The sequence below is a fragment of the Lagopus leucura genome, unplaced genomic scaffold (genome assembly GCF_019238085.1).
Source record: "Lagopus leucura isolate 7727_CA_CO unplaced genomic scaffold, USGS_WTPT01 Super-Scaffold_100002, whole genome shotgun sequence".
Taxonomy (NCBI): Eukaryota; Metazoa; Chordata; class Aves; order Galliformes; family Phasianidae; genus Lagopus; species Lagopus leucura.
The window spans coordinates 18,583,291-18,600,680 of record NW_024962263.1 but is presented as its reverse complement, the minus strand read 5'-3'; the positions used below and the strand labels follow the sequence as shown (position 1 = coordinate 18,600,680).

The following is a 17,390-nucleotide window of genomic DNA, read 5'->3' as shown; positions in this document are numbered from 1 at the left end:
TGAAGCATCCATTATAGACTGTATATCTTGTGAAAAAAAAAATACCACCAGCAAAACATTGCTTTACAGTGCGTAAAATTCATAAATGCTCTCTCGCACCAAAGTGACCTGTCCTCTGGGGATTCAACCTTTTGCTAAGTCTCTTAAAAGTGTGGCATAACTTCTGCTAGAGGTCTCTAGTGGGTAACAAAATTGGCAAGGAGAGAGAATATATATACATATTTTAAATTCAGGCAGTGAGAGAGACTGTGCATCCATGTATTAATGGATAGGGGTATCATAACAGTGAAATATTCTTACATGATTTTCCATCAAACTAATGAATTCTGACAAATGTATCAACCATACTTTGACGATCTGGAAAAATACTATGATTCTTTCAGGATTAAAAAATAAAAAGAAGAAAAAAAGTGTAATTATTAAATTCAATGGGTTGAAAGGATGCCATCTAGAGGGACTTTGGCAAACTTGAGACGTAGGTCCTTGTGAATCTCATGAAGTTAGACAAGGCCAAGTGCAATGCCCTGCACCTGATTTGAGATGGTCCCAAGCAGAAGAACAAACTGGGCAGAGAATGGATTGAGAGCATCCTGAGGAGAAGGATTTGGAGGTGCTCACTAATGAAAAACCCATATGAGCCAACAGTGTGTGTCTGTAGCCCAGATGGCCAACTATATCCTTATCATCAAAAGAAGAGTGACCACCATTGTTGAGGGAAATGATCCTCCCCCTCTACTCTGCTCTTGTGAGACCCCACTTAGAGTACTGCATTCAGATCTGGGGTCTCAAGGACACAGACCTGATGGAGTGAGTCCAGAGGAGGAACATGCAGATGATCAGAGGGCTGGAGCACATCTCCTGTGAAGAGAGGCTGAGAAAGCTGGGGTTGTTCAGCCTGTAGAAGAGAACTCTCTGGGGAAACCTTATACTAGCTTTCCAGTGCCTAAAGGGAGAAAGGGGATCTACAGGAAAGATAGGGAGAGATTCTCTCTATCAGAGAGGGAGTGTAGTGTTAGGACAAGAGGTAACAGCTTAAGACTAAAAGAGGGTAGATGTATATTGGAAATAACTAAGAAATTCTTTACTCAGGGGGCGGTAAGGCCATGAAACAGGTTGACTGGAGAAGTTATAGATATTCTATCCCTGGAAGTGTTCAAGACCAGGTTGGTTGGGGATTTGGACAACCTGATTTAGTGGAAGGTTTACCTGCCCATGGCAGAGGAGATAGGTCCATTACAACCCAAATGACTGCAGTTCTACAATTCTATGAAACAGCTTTGTACTGAAGAGGCTCTTCCGTCATAATGCCCAGGCAAATTTTAAATTGACTTGCAGTAGCTGATACTTCTGATGAGGCAAAAACTGCAAATTTAAGGCATTACACAAAAGTGATCTGGATTTCTAAATTATCTATTGCAACATAGTAAAAAACAATGTCAGAAGAACATGTACAACAAATAACTCAGATACGTAACATCAAAATAGCAAGAAAAAAGGCACTTCCAAATTAAATAACAATTTGGCTGTTCAGGTTTTAGTAGAAATTGCAACACTTCCCTGGACAGAATAAATTGTAAACAGCCCTGTTTTCATTAAAAAGCCATCATAAGTACAATTCTCAAACAAAGAGGTATGTTTCGTGGGTTTGCTTTCTAAAATTGCAGACTTCAGGGAATGATTACAACCTAATGCATTTTCTTTGTATTGCAAAGAAATTTTATAGCCCTGCTTGCTTACACCGGTATGGATACTGCATCATTTTGCTGGCTGTCCTCTTGCTCATGCTCTTAATTTTTTTTTTCTCTCTGAACTGTCAAAACAAAAAACTTCAGTGAGCAAAGAATGTACTGTAGCACAAGGTAGTCAGCAGGGAAAAAAATATCCTATTCTGTATTCTCTGTATTTTTTCTCTAAAATGAAAATCATCAACATCATCAGAATCCAGAAGGTGATCCAACCAATTCTTAGGTTCAGATAGACTACATGCTAGATATAGTCCAATATCGTCCTCGAAGGGTTTTAACTTCTGTATTTTGAGGGTATGTACTCAAGGACTGGAGCTTTAAAACCATGGATTGTTAACGAGCAAAGGCTCAAGCTCAGACTCAAGGGAGATAATCTTACCTGGTCATACAGTCAATTGTATGGACTAACAGTTTAATATCTATTTCCCATGCTGAAGCAATGGGATACTACTAATCTGAATCATACGTATGTTGAGATTATGCAGGTACACAGGGATAAATTAGGAAACGTTATGCTTGTGTAACTCTTCTAGATTTCAGTGAAAGTGCATGGATGTGTTAAAATGTAAGGATCTAATTTACTACTGTAGAGTCTTGATCTTGTAGCTGTACTGATAATAGAGTAGAACAGAACATTTATGCAATAATGCAGCTCAAAGTGAGAGCAGTCTCATGTTGTTTAGGGTTGTGAAAACAAGGGAAGAAAATGTCTCCTAAAATTTTTGTGAAATTAATCCTTTGTCCTGAAAAATAAAAAGAGAGGATGACCTGATTCAAAAAAGTCTGCAAGAGAAATATAGCTTTGCATTCACAGATAAATCTATCACTGACCACCACATTCAATGCAATGTTGAGCTTTTGTTTTTCAGCACTTTGCAAAATACTGAAAACTCTCTTAAGGCAATTGTTGGCAAATTTCTACAGAAACAAAACAGAACAAAAGAAATCCTAGAATCCCAACAATTACTGGATTATTAAATCCAGAAATAAAATAGCAAACTTAACGAACATAAGAAAAATTTATGCCCACCATTTCCTGGGATACAAAATAACAGAAATCCAGTTTCTGAATAGAGACAGGGACAAGTGTGAATGGAAAATAACTGGCTATAGTGAATGTGCTTAATCAATTTAACTTGTATTGTACATATAGAGCATTTTATCATGGAGAAAAGATAGCCCAAAATGGCAGTTTTAAAACAGAATCAAAAGGTGATATGCTGAGTAAAACTGTAACAATACTTTAATTTTAAAGTTTTCTGGTTGTTCACCAACTTGAGTTTCTTGTTACGATTTAAGCTAAAATATCTTTGTGTATGCAAATTAGAAACTGTATTATTGGAGTTTCTGTTTGCCTTGTAGTTTTATGTATGATGTTACAGAAAATGCATACTTATTCTTTATCTTCTTAGATTAAACAAAAGACTATTTTAATACTTTTCTAATATTGATAGATGAATTTATTTTTTCTGTGCTAAGAACAGTTAAACACTGGAACAGATTCCTAGGAAGATTATGCAGTCTCTCTTCCTTCAAAATATCTTTGAAGAATAGTTTCATTTGTACAGTGATGGAGCTAATGCTTCTCAGTCATTACAGATGTGCAATGATCTATAAGATCTCAGAGTATCCCATGGAATTTTGCAAAAATACAACTATGCAAAAGCCAGCTACTACCTATTTCCACACACAAGAACACAATACACTCTTACACCAAAAAGTCCCTGAAGAAAGCAACAGACAGGCATTTTAAGTTTACTTTCATTTTCAACAGAGTGAAAAATAGAAACAATTACATAAATTGTATGGTTGATTCTTCTTGGGTTATTTTATTTTATTTTTTGAAAAGCTAGATGGTCCTTTGTTGCAAGAAATGTTCACAAAAACTCAGCCAGGTGACCCTAAAGGCAACTACTAGGTGCAACCCAACTACTTTTTAGACATGCCTTATTAGGAAGAACATGAAGAGGTAGACTACCACTCAGGAAGCACTGAAAGACCTACTCTTGGTATCATATCCATAAATGCAAGCACAAATTCAACTTTTCATTCACCTTAAATTCTTAGTTCCTCCCCTAAGGAAGGCAATAACCGTGAAAGTACTCACTCAATACTACCTACCTAGAAACAGATGAAAATGTCAACACTTATTAGTTAATCCACTTTCTGGAAACATTTGTGAATATTTGAACTACAAATGCTAAAATGTATAAAGGAAATAGAGTATCTGATTATTCATAATTTGCAGTATATTCTATGCACCATGACCTTGATATTAACCAGTTTGATGATGACATACTAATTTTCCCCTTCTGTCAAGAAATGCATGGAGATTACTCTGTTAAATGAGACATCCCAGACAAAACAGAGATCCATTTTGTACTGTGTGTTTGATTTACCTTCATTATCCTTTAGAGTAAAGTTGGGATTCAAAGAAAGCCCTTCATCAAGAGAAAAATGGAATCTGGCCCCATTTGCAGAGTTATCTTTGTCAGTTGCAGTGATGGTCTGAATTACCTGAAATAAAAATTAACAATGAATGTGCTGAAATTTAAACTTGACCCCAATATTACCTGACCTTAGTAGAATGTTCAAATTTTGCTTATTTTAATTTTCTACTTGACTGCTGCTAAATTCAACAGATGATATGATTGGGTCATTAGCTTGATTCTTCTAGCATGAAATGTTTCAGGAGCTAGATAAAAGCATCTAAAGCATCTACACTTCCCAACATTCGGATATGGTACAGACATGGAGATTTTCATCATCTGCAGTACCTCTTATTGACCTTCAGAATTACACTTTTGCCTAGGCTTTAATTAGAGCCTAAATTCAGGCTGAACCAGAATGGTCTGTCCAGTGCACCATCTTGCTTGACATTCTAACAATGAGATGTACTTCAGTATTGGTTAGGAAAAATAATCTTTTTAAGGAAAATGGCAAGCTCTGTTTAAAATTTTGGATAAGAATCAGTTTTTAAATTGTCAGAAAATAGAAAATAAAAAACAGCTGCCACTCCTGGGTATAGTTTGATTTGCCCAAAAGGAACAGAATTAGATGTAGCAACTATGTACAGGAGGGGTATTTTTGAAAGGTAAGACCTTTCAAGACCTTCAAAAGCCCTGATGATTTTTAAAATTTACTTTCAACTAAAACTGAGCTAAGCTTTTGGAATCTGTGACCAAGCAATATTTCTAACTCTACTTTCATTTTCATGCTGGGCCTGGAAGCTCAAGTGATAAAGTAGAATTTAATAAAAGTTGTTCTTGTGATATATCCAGTGAAGCCCACATAGAGTGCTGCATGGAACTGATAGATATCCTGAGGGAAATGTAAAAGGGGGAGGGAGAAAGGCTCTTTTCATGAGAATTTTTCTGTTCAGTGTTCAGCTGCAGTCTGCCTGGGCTGAACCTGAAGCATAAACAGTGTGGGCTCCAGAGGGTTGATCTATTTTGAAATGAAAAGGCAGCACACAGTTCTCTACCACCATTCATGTACGAGAAGCAAAACAAATACATTTTAAAGCCAATAGACTACAATGATTATTCTGCTGAACATATAGAAGATAATATATTCTATAGACTATGCTAATTTTAAACAATTAACAATACTGCTGGATAACTACAGAGAATATTTTCTCATGGTACTTTTTTACTGACCTGTAGAAGAATAAGATCAAATTGAAACATCTATAATCATGAAGTTTTCCAAAGACATGATAATACAGATGAAAATGTTTGGTAAAAGCTAGTTGATCTCTACTGAATTTTGAAAAAATGAATATAAAATTGAAATAATTACCATGTAAAAACATTTATTTACCCTAGATACATATTTTAAGTTAATAATGTTCACAAGTTATGAGCAAAGCAAGACAAAAACAGGAGTTAATGTAAGTACATTTTCAAGACAATCAGTTTCCATTATTACTCAAATACCAAAAATACAGTTAAATGCAATTCACAGCTGCAATAAATACAGACCAGAACTTAAAAAATGTGAATTGCTAAATACTGCTCATATATCATACATGCTCATACGTAATCATCATTGAAAGATATGTCACTTAGCTATGTACTTTCAGATTTTATTTGATGGCCTCATAGATAAACTTTTGTCCTGTTGTCCTCTCTTAAATCAAATGTTCTATGATAGTTTACAGAACCTGGCTTCAAGAATATGTTTTTTTTTGCAAAAAAGGTACTTTTGATCAAGACCCCACTACCAATAGACTAAAATTAATGAATAAGATGCATTAAAACTCAACGTTCTACCTACTTTCTTACACGTGGAAATTTGAGTATCCCTTGAATACATCAACCTGTGTAAAAAGTACAGCATCAGATGGTATAGAAACTATGCTTTTCCAAGTGAAAAATGGACAGTGTGTGTGTAATGGAATAGGTCAAAAGAGCATCAGAACGATTCTTAAAAGAAAAATGGCCATGCTCTTTCTGAATAAGCCCTTGTTTTCCAAGGGAAAGATTTTGAAGACAGTCTTTTAGAGGCGAAGAACAAAAACGTGCATCTATCTGACATCCATATGCACTCCTAGCCCTTTTCTAATTAATAGGCCAACTAATTATTAGCTTAATAACAGATGTTAACATGCACCTTATCAGAGTTGCTGATTAAAATAAAAATGTAGACAGAGAAACTCATCTTCTGTAATCCTCACTGACACCACTGAAGAGATTAAACTGAAAGGTTATGGTATTTTTTTTAAAGGTAAGAGTTGTCCAGATGAAAAAGTATTTCAGTAATGAAGGAGAAGTAATTGAAAAGGATATAGAGCAGGAATTCAGTCCAGCTCAGTTACTTTTCAGAACTGAATCAATAAACAAGTAAATATACATACGGCCAATTTACAGCAGAGGTGTGCCTTGCCAGCTATGATTCACTTCCTTTGACTATTAGAAATAACAGTGCCCAGGATAAGGTAGCTCTTCTTGGCAGCACAGTGTTTATACACCCTGATTCTGAAAAACTGTTGTGTGTTTGTACACGTACGTATGTGTGTTACTTACAGTAATACATAGTGTCAGGGAAATTACATTTCATTATTACCATAATTTTTTCTATTATTCTTCTGAAAAACACCCAGAAATAATGTTATTTTTTGTCATCAATATGACTAGTAGACCTAGAGAGACATTTTAACAACCTAATACTCTGTCAGGACAAGCAGTGAACTTGGAAACATTCAGAAAACTGTCAGCATTTCACTCCTGCAATGTTCATAACAAAACACTTGAACTTTTTTTAAACCACTATTTACTCTCATTTTCTTAAAATTAATAAAATGAGACGTGTTTTAAACAAAGGAAAATTTCTTTTGTAATGGCACTTCATTGAAGATTCTGAAATATCATTCTTCTCCACTGGCTGTATTTCACAACCATACAGAAAATGAGTGTATTTCTAGAACTCAGGGTTCTCCAACTCTGTTTATTATCTAAGATCAAAATCACAACTGCTTCATTTACATTAATATGTATTATCCATTAGGCTTCATCTGAAAGCTGTTGAAGATACAGAATTTATTTTCTCAGTGACTACTAATACAGAAAAACTATCACTTCACTGTGGAAATTATCATCTTCTCAAAAACATTTTTGAGATGCTTTAGGGGGTTCACTGAAGTACATTTTCTTATGTTGCATTATTATTATTTTGGAAACTAAATAAATTGAGCTACTGAGAGAAAAAGAATCAGGAGACCGATTCTGTCTCTGATTTCTCTCTGCAGATGCCTCTCCTGAAAATAAATAGGCAAACACAAAATTTTGTTAATGACAAAAAATCAGTTTATTTTATAATATATATATAATAAGTATATATATATACATATATATATATAATAAGTTATATATATATATTATAAGTATATAATAAATTCAAAATAGATGTGCTAGGACAAACGCCCTCAATGGCTATGCAGCTTATCTCCTTAGATTTCCTGAAGAAAGAAACAAGAACTCATACAGGACAGGGCAGAGCTGCAGCCCAACCTCAAACATCAGTCAAGTAGCTGTGCCTGGCAATGTCTGACAGAATTTATTCTTTAGTGATATTTTGTACTACTCATTCTTACCAGATGATGGATAATTCAGAATAAATGCTGTCTTTGTAGTGATTCAAAACTATTCAGCTCGACATGTTTTCTAGCACATGGAAAGTTGTCTTATTCTGCAATCTTTGCTTATTTGTTCTTCTTTAATACTTGTTGTTCATTGACTATTTTTTTCCTTAAAATAGTTGTCTTCTGAGCAAGAGCCAGGTGCTTTTGTATCTTTTTGTAGTTGTTTTCATGTGTTTTGTTTTGTTGTTGTTGTTGTTTTTTTAATAGCCCAAGGACATCACATTCTCTTCTGAAGCCTAGCTGTATACTAAATATAGAAGTCAGAGCATGTCTCATACAGTCTTGACGCAAGCTCATCATTCCAACCTACAACCTGTGTAATAATGCATAACTGCCATGAAGATCTGTGTAACAACTCAGTCTACGCAAAGAAGGTACTTCTGGTAAAACAAAACAAAACAACTTGGTAAAGTTCTCAAACTATGGACCACAGTGAAATGCATTAACCAGTGGCAGCTGGAAAGTAATTGTTTTTCAGTTCAAATTGCAACCTTCCCTCTGCTCATAGTTTTGGAAGAACTGTTCAGCATATTTTCCTTGAAGACCCTTCACAGTCAGGTTCACCCTCATTTGGCTTTCCATCTGAACACTTCTGAGCAATTAAACATGCAAAAACTGAGGACAGCAGTCATGCTAATCAGTCATTCCACTAAGTTACATTTGAAACCTTTCTCTCACATGGCTCTTAGTGAGAGCTGTTAAATCTGCTTTATCCATTTTTTAGAGGATAGTGACTTTTCAAATTCCATCTGGCAAGATTAAGATTTTTGTATTATATTTTCTTGAAATAACAAGAAAATACCTTGAATGAATTCCCAATCTTCTCCCTTTAGTCTAATACAGTTAAAATACAGATTAATACATTTTAAAAGTTGGGTGAAATGTGAATTATGAAAATGAAATCAGAAAGATCATACGGCGTGTGATCAAAACAAAGTTTTAACACTTGCAGCATTAACAAATGAAACAATTCTTCTTTCACACTGAGAAAAAGGTAACTGAGAGTTACCTGACCAGGCTTTGCATTCTCACAGACCACTACGTCATACTCTCTGGCGAGCTCTGGAGGATTGTCATTGACATCCAGGATTCTAATGCCAACTGGAACATGGCTCACTAGCCCAGGATTGTCTGAAAAATATATAGAGGGTATTTATATATATTCAATATTCATATAATTAATTACATTATATATATATATATAATTTTCAATATTATGCAATATTGAACTTTACATAGATATTATTTTACAAAAACAATTCAAATTATGTTATATATGTAATATTCAATATATTGTGACATCCTCAATATACAGTGACATCCTCAATTAAAACATGATTTCTCAACACAGCAACTGGGTGAGAACTAGATACAGTTGCAAAACTTTAAGTAATAAGATCATGAAAGATGATGTTTGCTGAGCTTCACTTTTTGAAAAGAAATAGGGAAGAAAGCATAGTTAGTTATAACATAGCAATAAAAATACAAGGTACTCTGAGAATGAAGTAAAAGGCTGTTGGTGCTATTGCACACTGTCAAACTCTATGCAAGAAACGACTGATTATTTTTCAATTAACATCAAAGTGTAATCACATTAAGACCTTTTATATTTTTCTCAGTCCCTCAATGAGTTTAGGAACTAGGAAGGCAGCTCCAAAAGTACTGCCTATTTTATGATGTTGGTTCATGACATCAGAGGCAAATGTTGATAGTATGGCAGCAGAGGCAGAACCTTCCTACCAACATTCCATTACATTGTGTTGCCATGTGACAGATAGTACCAGACGGGCAGTCTGACAAAATGGCATCAGACATGAAAGTATGGATGAAGCAAAAATGTATCACTGAATTCCTCCATGCAGAAATAATTGTACCCACTGATATTCATTGATACTTGCTGAATGTTTCTGTAGACCAACAGTTTGCATGTGAGTAGAGTGAGGCAGTGGTTTTCAGCAATGTGAAAGAGAAGACACATTCCAGATGGCCATGCACAGCTGTCACACCACAAAATGAACAGTGTTCCCATCAGCTCATCCACGCAAATCAGTGGATTATGATCAGGGAATTGTGTATGGAGCTGAACAGTGCTTTTAACGTATTGGAAATGATGGTGATAACTTTAGACTATTGCAATGCTTGTGTCAAGTGGGTCCCATGAATGCTCACACAGGAACAAAAACACTGTATGCAAGTTTGTCAGGATCTACTGAACCAATACAAAACAGAAGGTGATAGTCTACTGGATCACATCATTACCAGTCATGAGACATGACATCACCATCATGAGCCAGAGTCAAAATGGCAGTGCATGGAGTGGTGACGTGAATTCCCCATCAGAGAATTTATAAATGCTGCCACCAGCAATTAAAGTGATGTGCACTGTTCTTTTGAATAGGAATCCTTCTAGATCCTTCTGGATTTTTTTTGGAAAGCAGACAAATGATCAGTTCTCATCACTACATAGCACTGCTGTCTGTCTCACCTGAAGGCTTGAAATTCCAGAGTCAGGACAAGAGGAAAACAACTTTTCTCTTGGAACATAATAACACCAGATCCCCTAACAGCTTGAAGACCATGGAAGGCACTGCCAATCTTGGTTGAACTATCCAACCACAACGTGGTCATAGCAGCTGTGAAACACTGGGTCACCCCTGCTACTGTAGATTTTTATGAATGTGGCATGCAGGCTCTCATTCATCGCTGGTGAAAATGCACAGCTAATGGTGGTAATGGTGTTGAAAAATAGTGGTTTGTAGTTGAAAATTTGCACTATATCAAATAGTGTTATTGTACTCTTTGCAGCAGTTGTAGTCTCTGTGGAAATAAATTGGAGCCATTATTTTCAGAGTAATGCATGCAAAGTTCAGAAATTATATGGAACTAAAAGCACACAGACATACATAAACCATTCCCAAGGCTGGTTTAAACCTTCTCACAAGTTACCGTGTTGTTACACAAAGAAGTCAATAAGTCTTGTATTTTCTGTGAAAATTCAGCATCAGTGACACATCAGTTAGAAAATGTTTAAGTAATGGTGTCTTAGTATATGATCTATAGTTGTTTGAGAGCTCACCTTCAAAAAGAGATCAATTGCAAAAAAGCACAATAATTTTTTTTTTCAGTGAAAATAAACTTTCTGTTTTAAGATGGGAAAAAAAAATACAAATCTTAATGCATCATTCTTTTGTTCTTACTAGTATGTACCAAGACACTTATATTTGATTAGAAGAATTATATTTTGAAGCCATTTTAAAATTAGGGGCAATATATCTTCCAAAGTCTGTGCAAGTATCCATCTTGTAGATAACAAATTTCATTTTGTTTTTTACCAATTAAATTAAACTATCAGTAGAAAAAAACTAAGTCCATCATTCATGCACAAGGTAGAAGAATGGGTTTTACAGGTTTATTTTTTTAAATGTGCGTGTTTTATTTTTAATTATGCTTGTTCATGTGAAGGAAAACGAAGCAGAAATATTAAGGATCCAAAGTTCACCTGTCCTGGTTATTTCTTCTGTATTTAGCCACATTATGTTTCCATCAAAAAAAGAGTCATTTGTAAAATGCTTCAGATTTTTCATGCCTTTGAAGGCATTTGCTCAGAATTCTATTATCATTCATTAGTTTAGACATTTAGAATCAAAACCACCAGTAATGTAGCCTCCTAATAAAAGAATATTTGAGAGCACTGGAGTTTATTTTGACAAAGTGAGAGATATATCCTTCTATGTTTTCATCTGGGATATTAGTCAAAGAGCCTGGGTTTGAAAGTTTTTTTCAGATTTTTCATATTCTCTTTTTGATTAATATGACTGTTTGCATGATGATTTTCATTCACTTTTGGAAATTAGTCATCCATCCCTATGAAAAGGGGTTAGGAGGGAAATCAAAATGATAAACAGAAAAGGAAGACTTAATTTAGATAAGATAGGAACCTCACTGTCATTTCCAATTAACATTAGTATTAAAAGTTATAAGAATACATTCAGAAGAGCTATAGACTCACAAATTCCATTTTTTTTTACTGTGAATGTTCAGTTGCAAAATTAGGAATATGTTTAATATATAGTACTTAAGTAGATTATTTTAGTAGTCTAGAGGAGTGTTTAAGTGCTGTGAATGCACAAAGGGAAAGTGAAGAACGGTTGGCTGTTTGCTATGCGGTTGGATGCAAAAAACCATCCATCTCAAATTATGAAAGAAAGAAAAGCAGCCTTCTCCCTTTGAACTTTGAGAATTGACTGAAAAGATGTTTGGCCCTTCCTTGGTGGTAGACTTTAAGATTGTGCAGAACAGCACAGTACAAAGCAATAAAGATTAATGCTCACTAACATATTGTACAAAATATTTTAGGTAGATTGTTCTGTCAGTGCTAACAGACAAACAAATTACAAAAATCCTATAGTCACAATTAGAGGATATGAGATCGAATAATATGTTATCTAATTTCTAGTTTAGGAAAATATCTATGTTCTTGAGCCTGGAATGCTCTAACTCAAATTCTGTGAGGTATCAATTCATAGAATCAAAGAATCATTAAGGTTGGAAAAGAACTCTAGAATCACGTAGTGTGACCGTCAACACATTACCACCACTCCCAGTAAACCATGTCTCCAAATGCCACATCTTCTCTCTTCTTGAAAACCTCCAGGGATGGTAACTTCACCATCTCCCTGAGCTGCCTTTTCCAATGTATTACCACTTTCCAAGAATAATTTTTTCCTAATATACAATCTGAATCTCCCCTGATGAAACTTAACGTCATTCCCTCTCATCCTGTCACTGATAACTGGGATAAAAAGCTGATCTCCACCTTGATACAATGCCTTGCAGGTTGTGGAGAACTATAAGGTCTTCCCTGTGCCTCCTTCTCCACAATAATTTCAGGCATATGAACTAGAAAAAGTTATAAATTACAGGAAAGATACAAAGTAGACAAAGGAAGAGTACACAAAAGAATAGTACATAGATCAAAGGCAGATATTATAGTAAAGGGGTAAGGAAGAATCCACCTGGGAGTGGCTTCAAAAGATACAGTGAAAGTGATGAAGATTTTAATATTAGAAAAAGCCTGAAGGTTTTGTCAGAAGGCAGAAGTATTTGTGACAACTAGATAATCATAGAATCTTAGCTGAAAGGGACCTCTGCAGGTCATTGGTCTGGTCATCAGTTCAAAGCAGTGCCATCTTCAAAGCTAGAAGAGGTCATAATACATCTAAGAGGAAGGGAGAAAGAAATCAGGAAAAGCTCAGGGCAGAAGGTAACAGAGACAGAGAACTGTTCTGTTGATCTGGCATGTTTGGAATATTTACTGAGGAAAGAAAATCAAATGTTTTAATCCAGTGAGTTCCTGTCTGGCAACAGACAGGTAAATTCTTGTGTTTCAGTACAGTATATCAGAACCCTTTCCCATTCCTGAACAGTGTCCTCCTGTATACCTGTCACTACTTTCCAATGCATCTTACACCAGTCTGTTGAGCTTGCATTACTTTCACTGAGATTTCACAAAGATTCAGAGAGCTGTTGGTTTGTTTGTTTTTTTTTTTTTTGGTTGCGTATTATCTATCTATCTATCTATCTATCTATCTATCTATCTATCTATCTAGTTAGCTAGCTACTACCTACCTATCTACCTATTTATTTTTGGCAGCTATTTTGCACAAGGAATTACTTTTTATCTTACCAGTTCAAAAGAGTACAGGGAATTGTTGGTATCTTTCTGGAAGCAGTTACCTTATAGGATCTGTGACCTTTGCAGGCGAATTTCCATACTGACAGCCTACTTATTACAAAATGCTAATACGGAAAGTATTAACATCTCTTTCCAAAATGGTCTTGAAGTTTGTCCGATTGTGTATACTACAGCAATGTGTATGCAAGATGATAACACAGGTTATAAGGGAGAGAAGGAATAACAAATTAACAAGGTCCTAATAAGCAGGTTGTATTTTAGTTTGTATTATTACAAATTATATATTTTATTACAAAATAAACATAAACTACAGCCTTTTGCAGGTGTGCTGCTCACCTGCAATCCCACACACACACTGATAACTGATCCCTTTTATATTAATTAGACAAATGCAATGCAGTAGTTTGGCAGATTTCCAGTTTTGAGATAATCAGTGCTGATGTATATTTCAGTTCTGTGCATTAAAAAACAACCAGATACATTCTGTATCCTATTAGCATTATGCCTCAAGAGAAGATTTTTCAACGTGAACGCTCACTGTTTTAAGGGATAACTGAAGCAGAAATATTGTTTTGATTCACCTACATTAGGGGCTTACTTTCTTATGCTTGATATTTTTCCCGGAATAAATTCTTCTACCAGAACACTAAAAATCTGTAAAGCAATCAGTTTCATTGAGTATCAGTGCTGCATCCAGGCAGGCCTCGCTGAAGTTGCAGAGTTCCTTATCAACTGCCAATCTGGAAGCCTAAATCTTCTCCCAATTAACTTGATTGGGGAAACTTTAAAAACCCCCTTCAAGAAGAAAGGTTATTTTTAATATAGCTTCTGTTGTCTAAGACTCCTTTTTCACATCAACAAAATTCCCGCGAGCTTTATGAAGATAAATTCAACTTGAGTAACACTAACAGTTCTGATGTCAATAATCTTGTGCTTTTATTTATTTATTTATGTAGTGTGCGTGTGCGTAAAGTTACAATGGTATAGTTTAAGACTTATGAAAGTTAAGTAGATAATTTAACACAGAATAAGCCTGAACTATTTTAATAGTGTGAAGAACTTTGCAAAAAAAAAAAAAATTTTTTTTGACCTTTTCATGATGTAGCACAAAGATTTTCACCTAATTTAGGTTTATAATGAATGTCTATGCTTTTCCATGATTAGTATTAAATATCATTCTTAATCACAGCAAAAACATTTTCTTTTCATTTTGACAGCTTTTCAAGACCTTATGACGCAAACCAATATTTGGGAAGTTCAACCAGCTATTTTTTCTGGGACTTTTCAAAGAGAAGTAGATTGGTATTCTCACCTACCAATACTGTCAATAGTTTTGACAGAATATAGATCTAGAATGGATGAAATATATCGCAGAAGCAGAGGTAAAATAATTAAATAATGCTTTATATATGAGTGAGAGGAATATTGTAAAAAATATGGGTTTAATTCAGGGTAGTGGCAGTAACAGAAGTAGTAAAAGAAGCAATATCAGTAATAATAGAACTGTAGCAGACTTAAATATTAGTACTTTCAATCTGGCTACTCCCTCTGCCTTAATGCAAGCAAAATTCTGCAGCTCGTTGACAGTGCTAGTGCTTACCTCCTGAGTAGATCAGGGCACCACAAACTGCACTGGTTCTGTGGCCAGTAGTGGGTCCATTTCGGGATTCTGGTACAGCTTTGCAAAGCCCTGAAGGGTAAAATGGCACATGATCCCAAAGATTGTCTCTTCCTCAGAGACCCCCTTGGCAGCTACCATCACCAGGAGCACCGCATTTATCATGGCCCAGAGAAGCAGGTAAATGAACTGTTAAATGCAAACCCAAGTGGAACAAGAAGGGAGGTTAGGAAGAGCCATACCCTATACCATCTTTAGATGACACTGTATGAATATTGTAGTTAAACTGTTCCCCAAAGAAACAGAGGAGAATAAAATTCATCTTGCCTAGGATGCAATGACTAACCTGAGATAAACAGGGAAATAAGCAGTGAACTTGGCATTAGAGGAATCACTTCTTGAGCAGGATGGAGAACTAACTGCCTCAAGACAATTGTTTTTATAAAGAGTTTTGTGTCAACTCTGCTTATTTCATAAGAATGCAATGGCAGATTCTCCTACAGATAAGATTATTATAATTTCATGGTCCATTGGTAGGCAGCTTATCAAGACTGGAAATAAACTGTTTCACTGGAGAATGTGGACAGAGTGGCAGTATTGTGCCTAGATCTTGCCATTAAAAAGATGATAGATACTCAGTTTGTCACTACTCCATCAGCAAAATAGTCTTAGAACACAGATCTTGTATTTTTAAACATCTGCTTTAATCTGCTTTCCATTTAGGGGAAAAGTAGGAAATATTTTGTGGCAGATTCTGTTTCTTGGAAAAATAAAAAAATGTCATTGGTATCAGTACCAAAACTCTTTCTGTAACTGAATTAGCTGGCAGAATGTAAGTTAAGTAAAAACGAAGAATGAGTGTGATTTTTTTTCTTGCGTGACTGGGAATTTATGGGAGATGCTGGCCTTAAGGTAGCACTGTAGGATCTGGCTCTGTAACATATCTATAATCACAAATGCAGCAAGACAATATATAAGGAAAATTTCCCTTTACTGATGTCAAACTAAACGTGTTCATAATTTATACTTTTTATTATTTATACTTATTATTAATACTTATCCACACTTCACTTTGTCAAAAAAAAAAAAAAAAAAAAAAAAATTAACTCTAAAAAATTCTATATTCATTTTAAGGAAAAATTCATTTTGAGGAAACCCAAGGACACAAAGTCGGCAACAAACTCACTGGTATTAGAAAAAATCATCGTACTGTCCACCAGAGATAAAAGGTTAGGAGATTACAGCACTGTGACAGCACTTCACTCAGATTTATATTACCTTCTGTTAGACCTTGAAAACGATTCTATTTATTTATTTTTATTTTTATTTTTTTTTTTTAAATGCAAAGTATTAAAACTATTCTTGGTTATTGGAAAATGGTAAAGTGAGAAAATAAAATATCATGAATTCTTGCTCTTTTCTAATTCTTACAGTGCTATGCGCCAGGAAGATAATACTCTATAGACTTATTTCCTCTAGGCAACACATATGTTGTTTTCATGTGTTTCAAAATACAAGGAAAAAAAAAAGATTTTTTTTTGTCTTTTGGTTTTACTTCTTGTAATATAAATCAGTGCACCTTCAAATAGCATTAACAGACCTATTCTGTTTGTTTTACACCTTCTCTCCATCTTCCATTCTCATTCTTCATATGACTGTTAATATCACATGAACACAAGATCTAGAAGCTAGTTTTTCTCTTTGTTAATTAAGAAGATATTGGAAACAGTTAGCTTAGCTGTTAGAATTAACACCTAAAAGGAGCTTCTTGATGCAGTCTATCTTGTAGTATTTTCAAGTAGAAATTTATATTGAAAGATATTCTTGATTTCTTTCTCAAATCAAGCCATTTTATGACTTATGCCAGTTTTTGTTCCCATAGCTATTAGTTGTTCTTCTTGGGCATTAAGGCTTCAAGAATACTACTATTTATTCTGTTCGCATTCTTGCTTTGAAAATTTTAAGCATATGTTTATTTTGCCTTGAAAGTGGCTGTGATTTGGGACTTTGCTGTTGCTTTTAATGTCAGCAATACTATTTGCTACAGAACAACCTTAACTGAATCGCTCACAACTGTTTTTACAACCATTTTCTTTTAGAATGCTTCAGTATTTTGAAATCAGAGAATCACATAACCATAGACTGGCTTAATGATCTAGTTCTAATCACTTTGCCATACGCAGGAAACTT

General features: G+C 34.9%; 1 protein-coding gene across 1 annotated transcript in view; it reads right to left on the bottom strand.

Moving 5' to 3' along the window:
• CDH18 (cadherin 18) overlaps positions 1-17,390 on the bottom strand; it is a 152,554-nt gene that overhangs the window by 10,126 nt on the left and 125,038 nt on the right. The window contains exons 8-9 of the mRNA XM_042869315.1: positions 8,897-9,018; positions 4,145-4,262 (exon numbers count right to left, since the gene is read on the bottom strand). Coding sequence (XP_042725249.1) covers positions 4,145-4,262; positions 8,897-9,018 — 240 coding nt within the window. The remainder of the gene's footprint in view (positions 1-4,144; positions 4,263-8,896; positions 9,019-17,390) is intronic.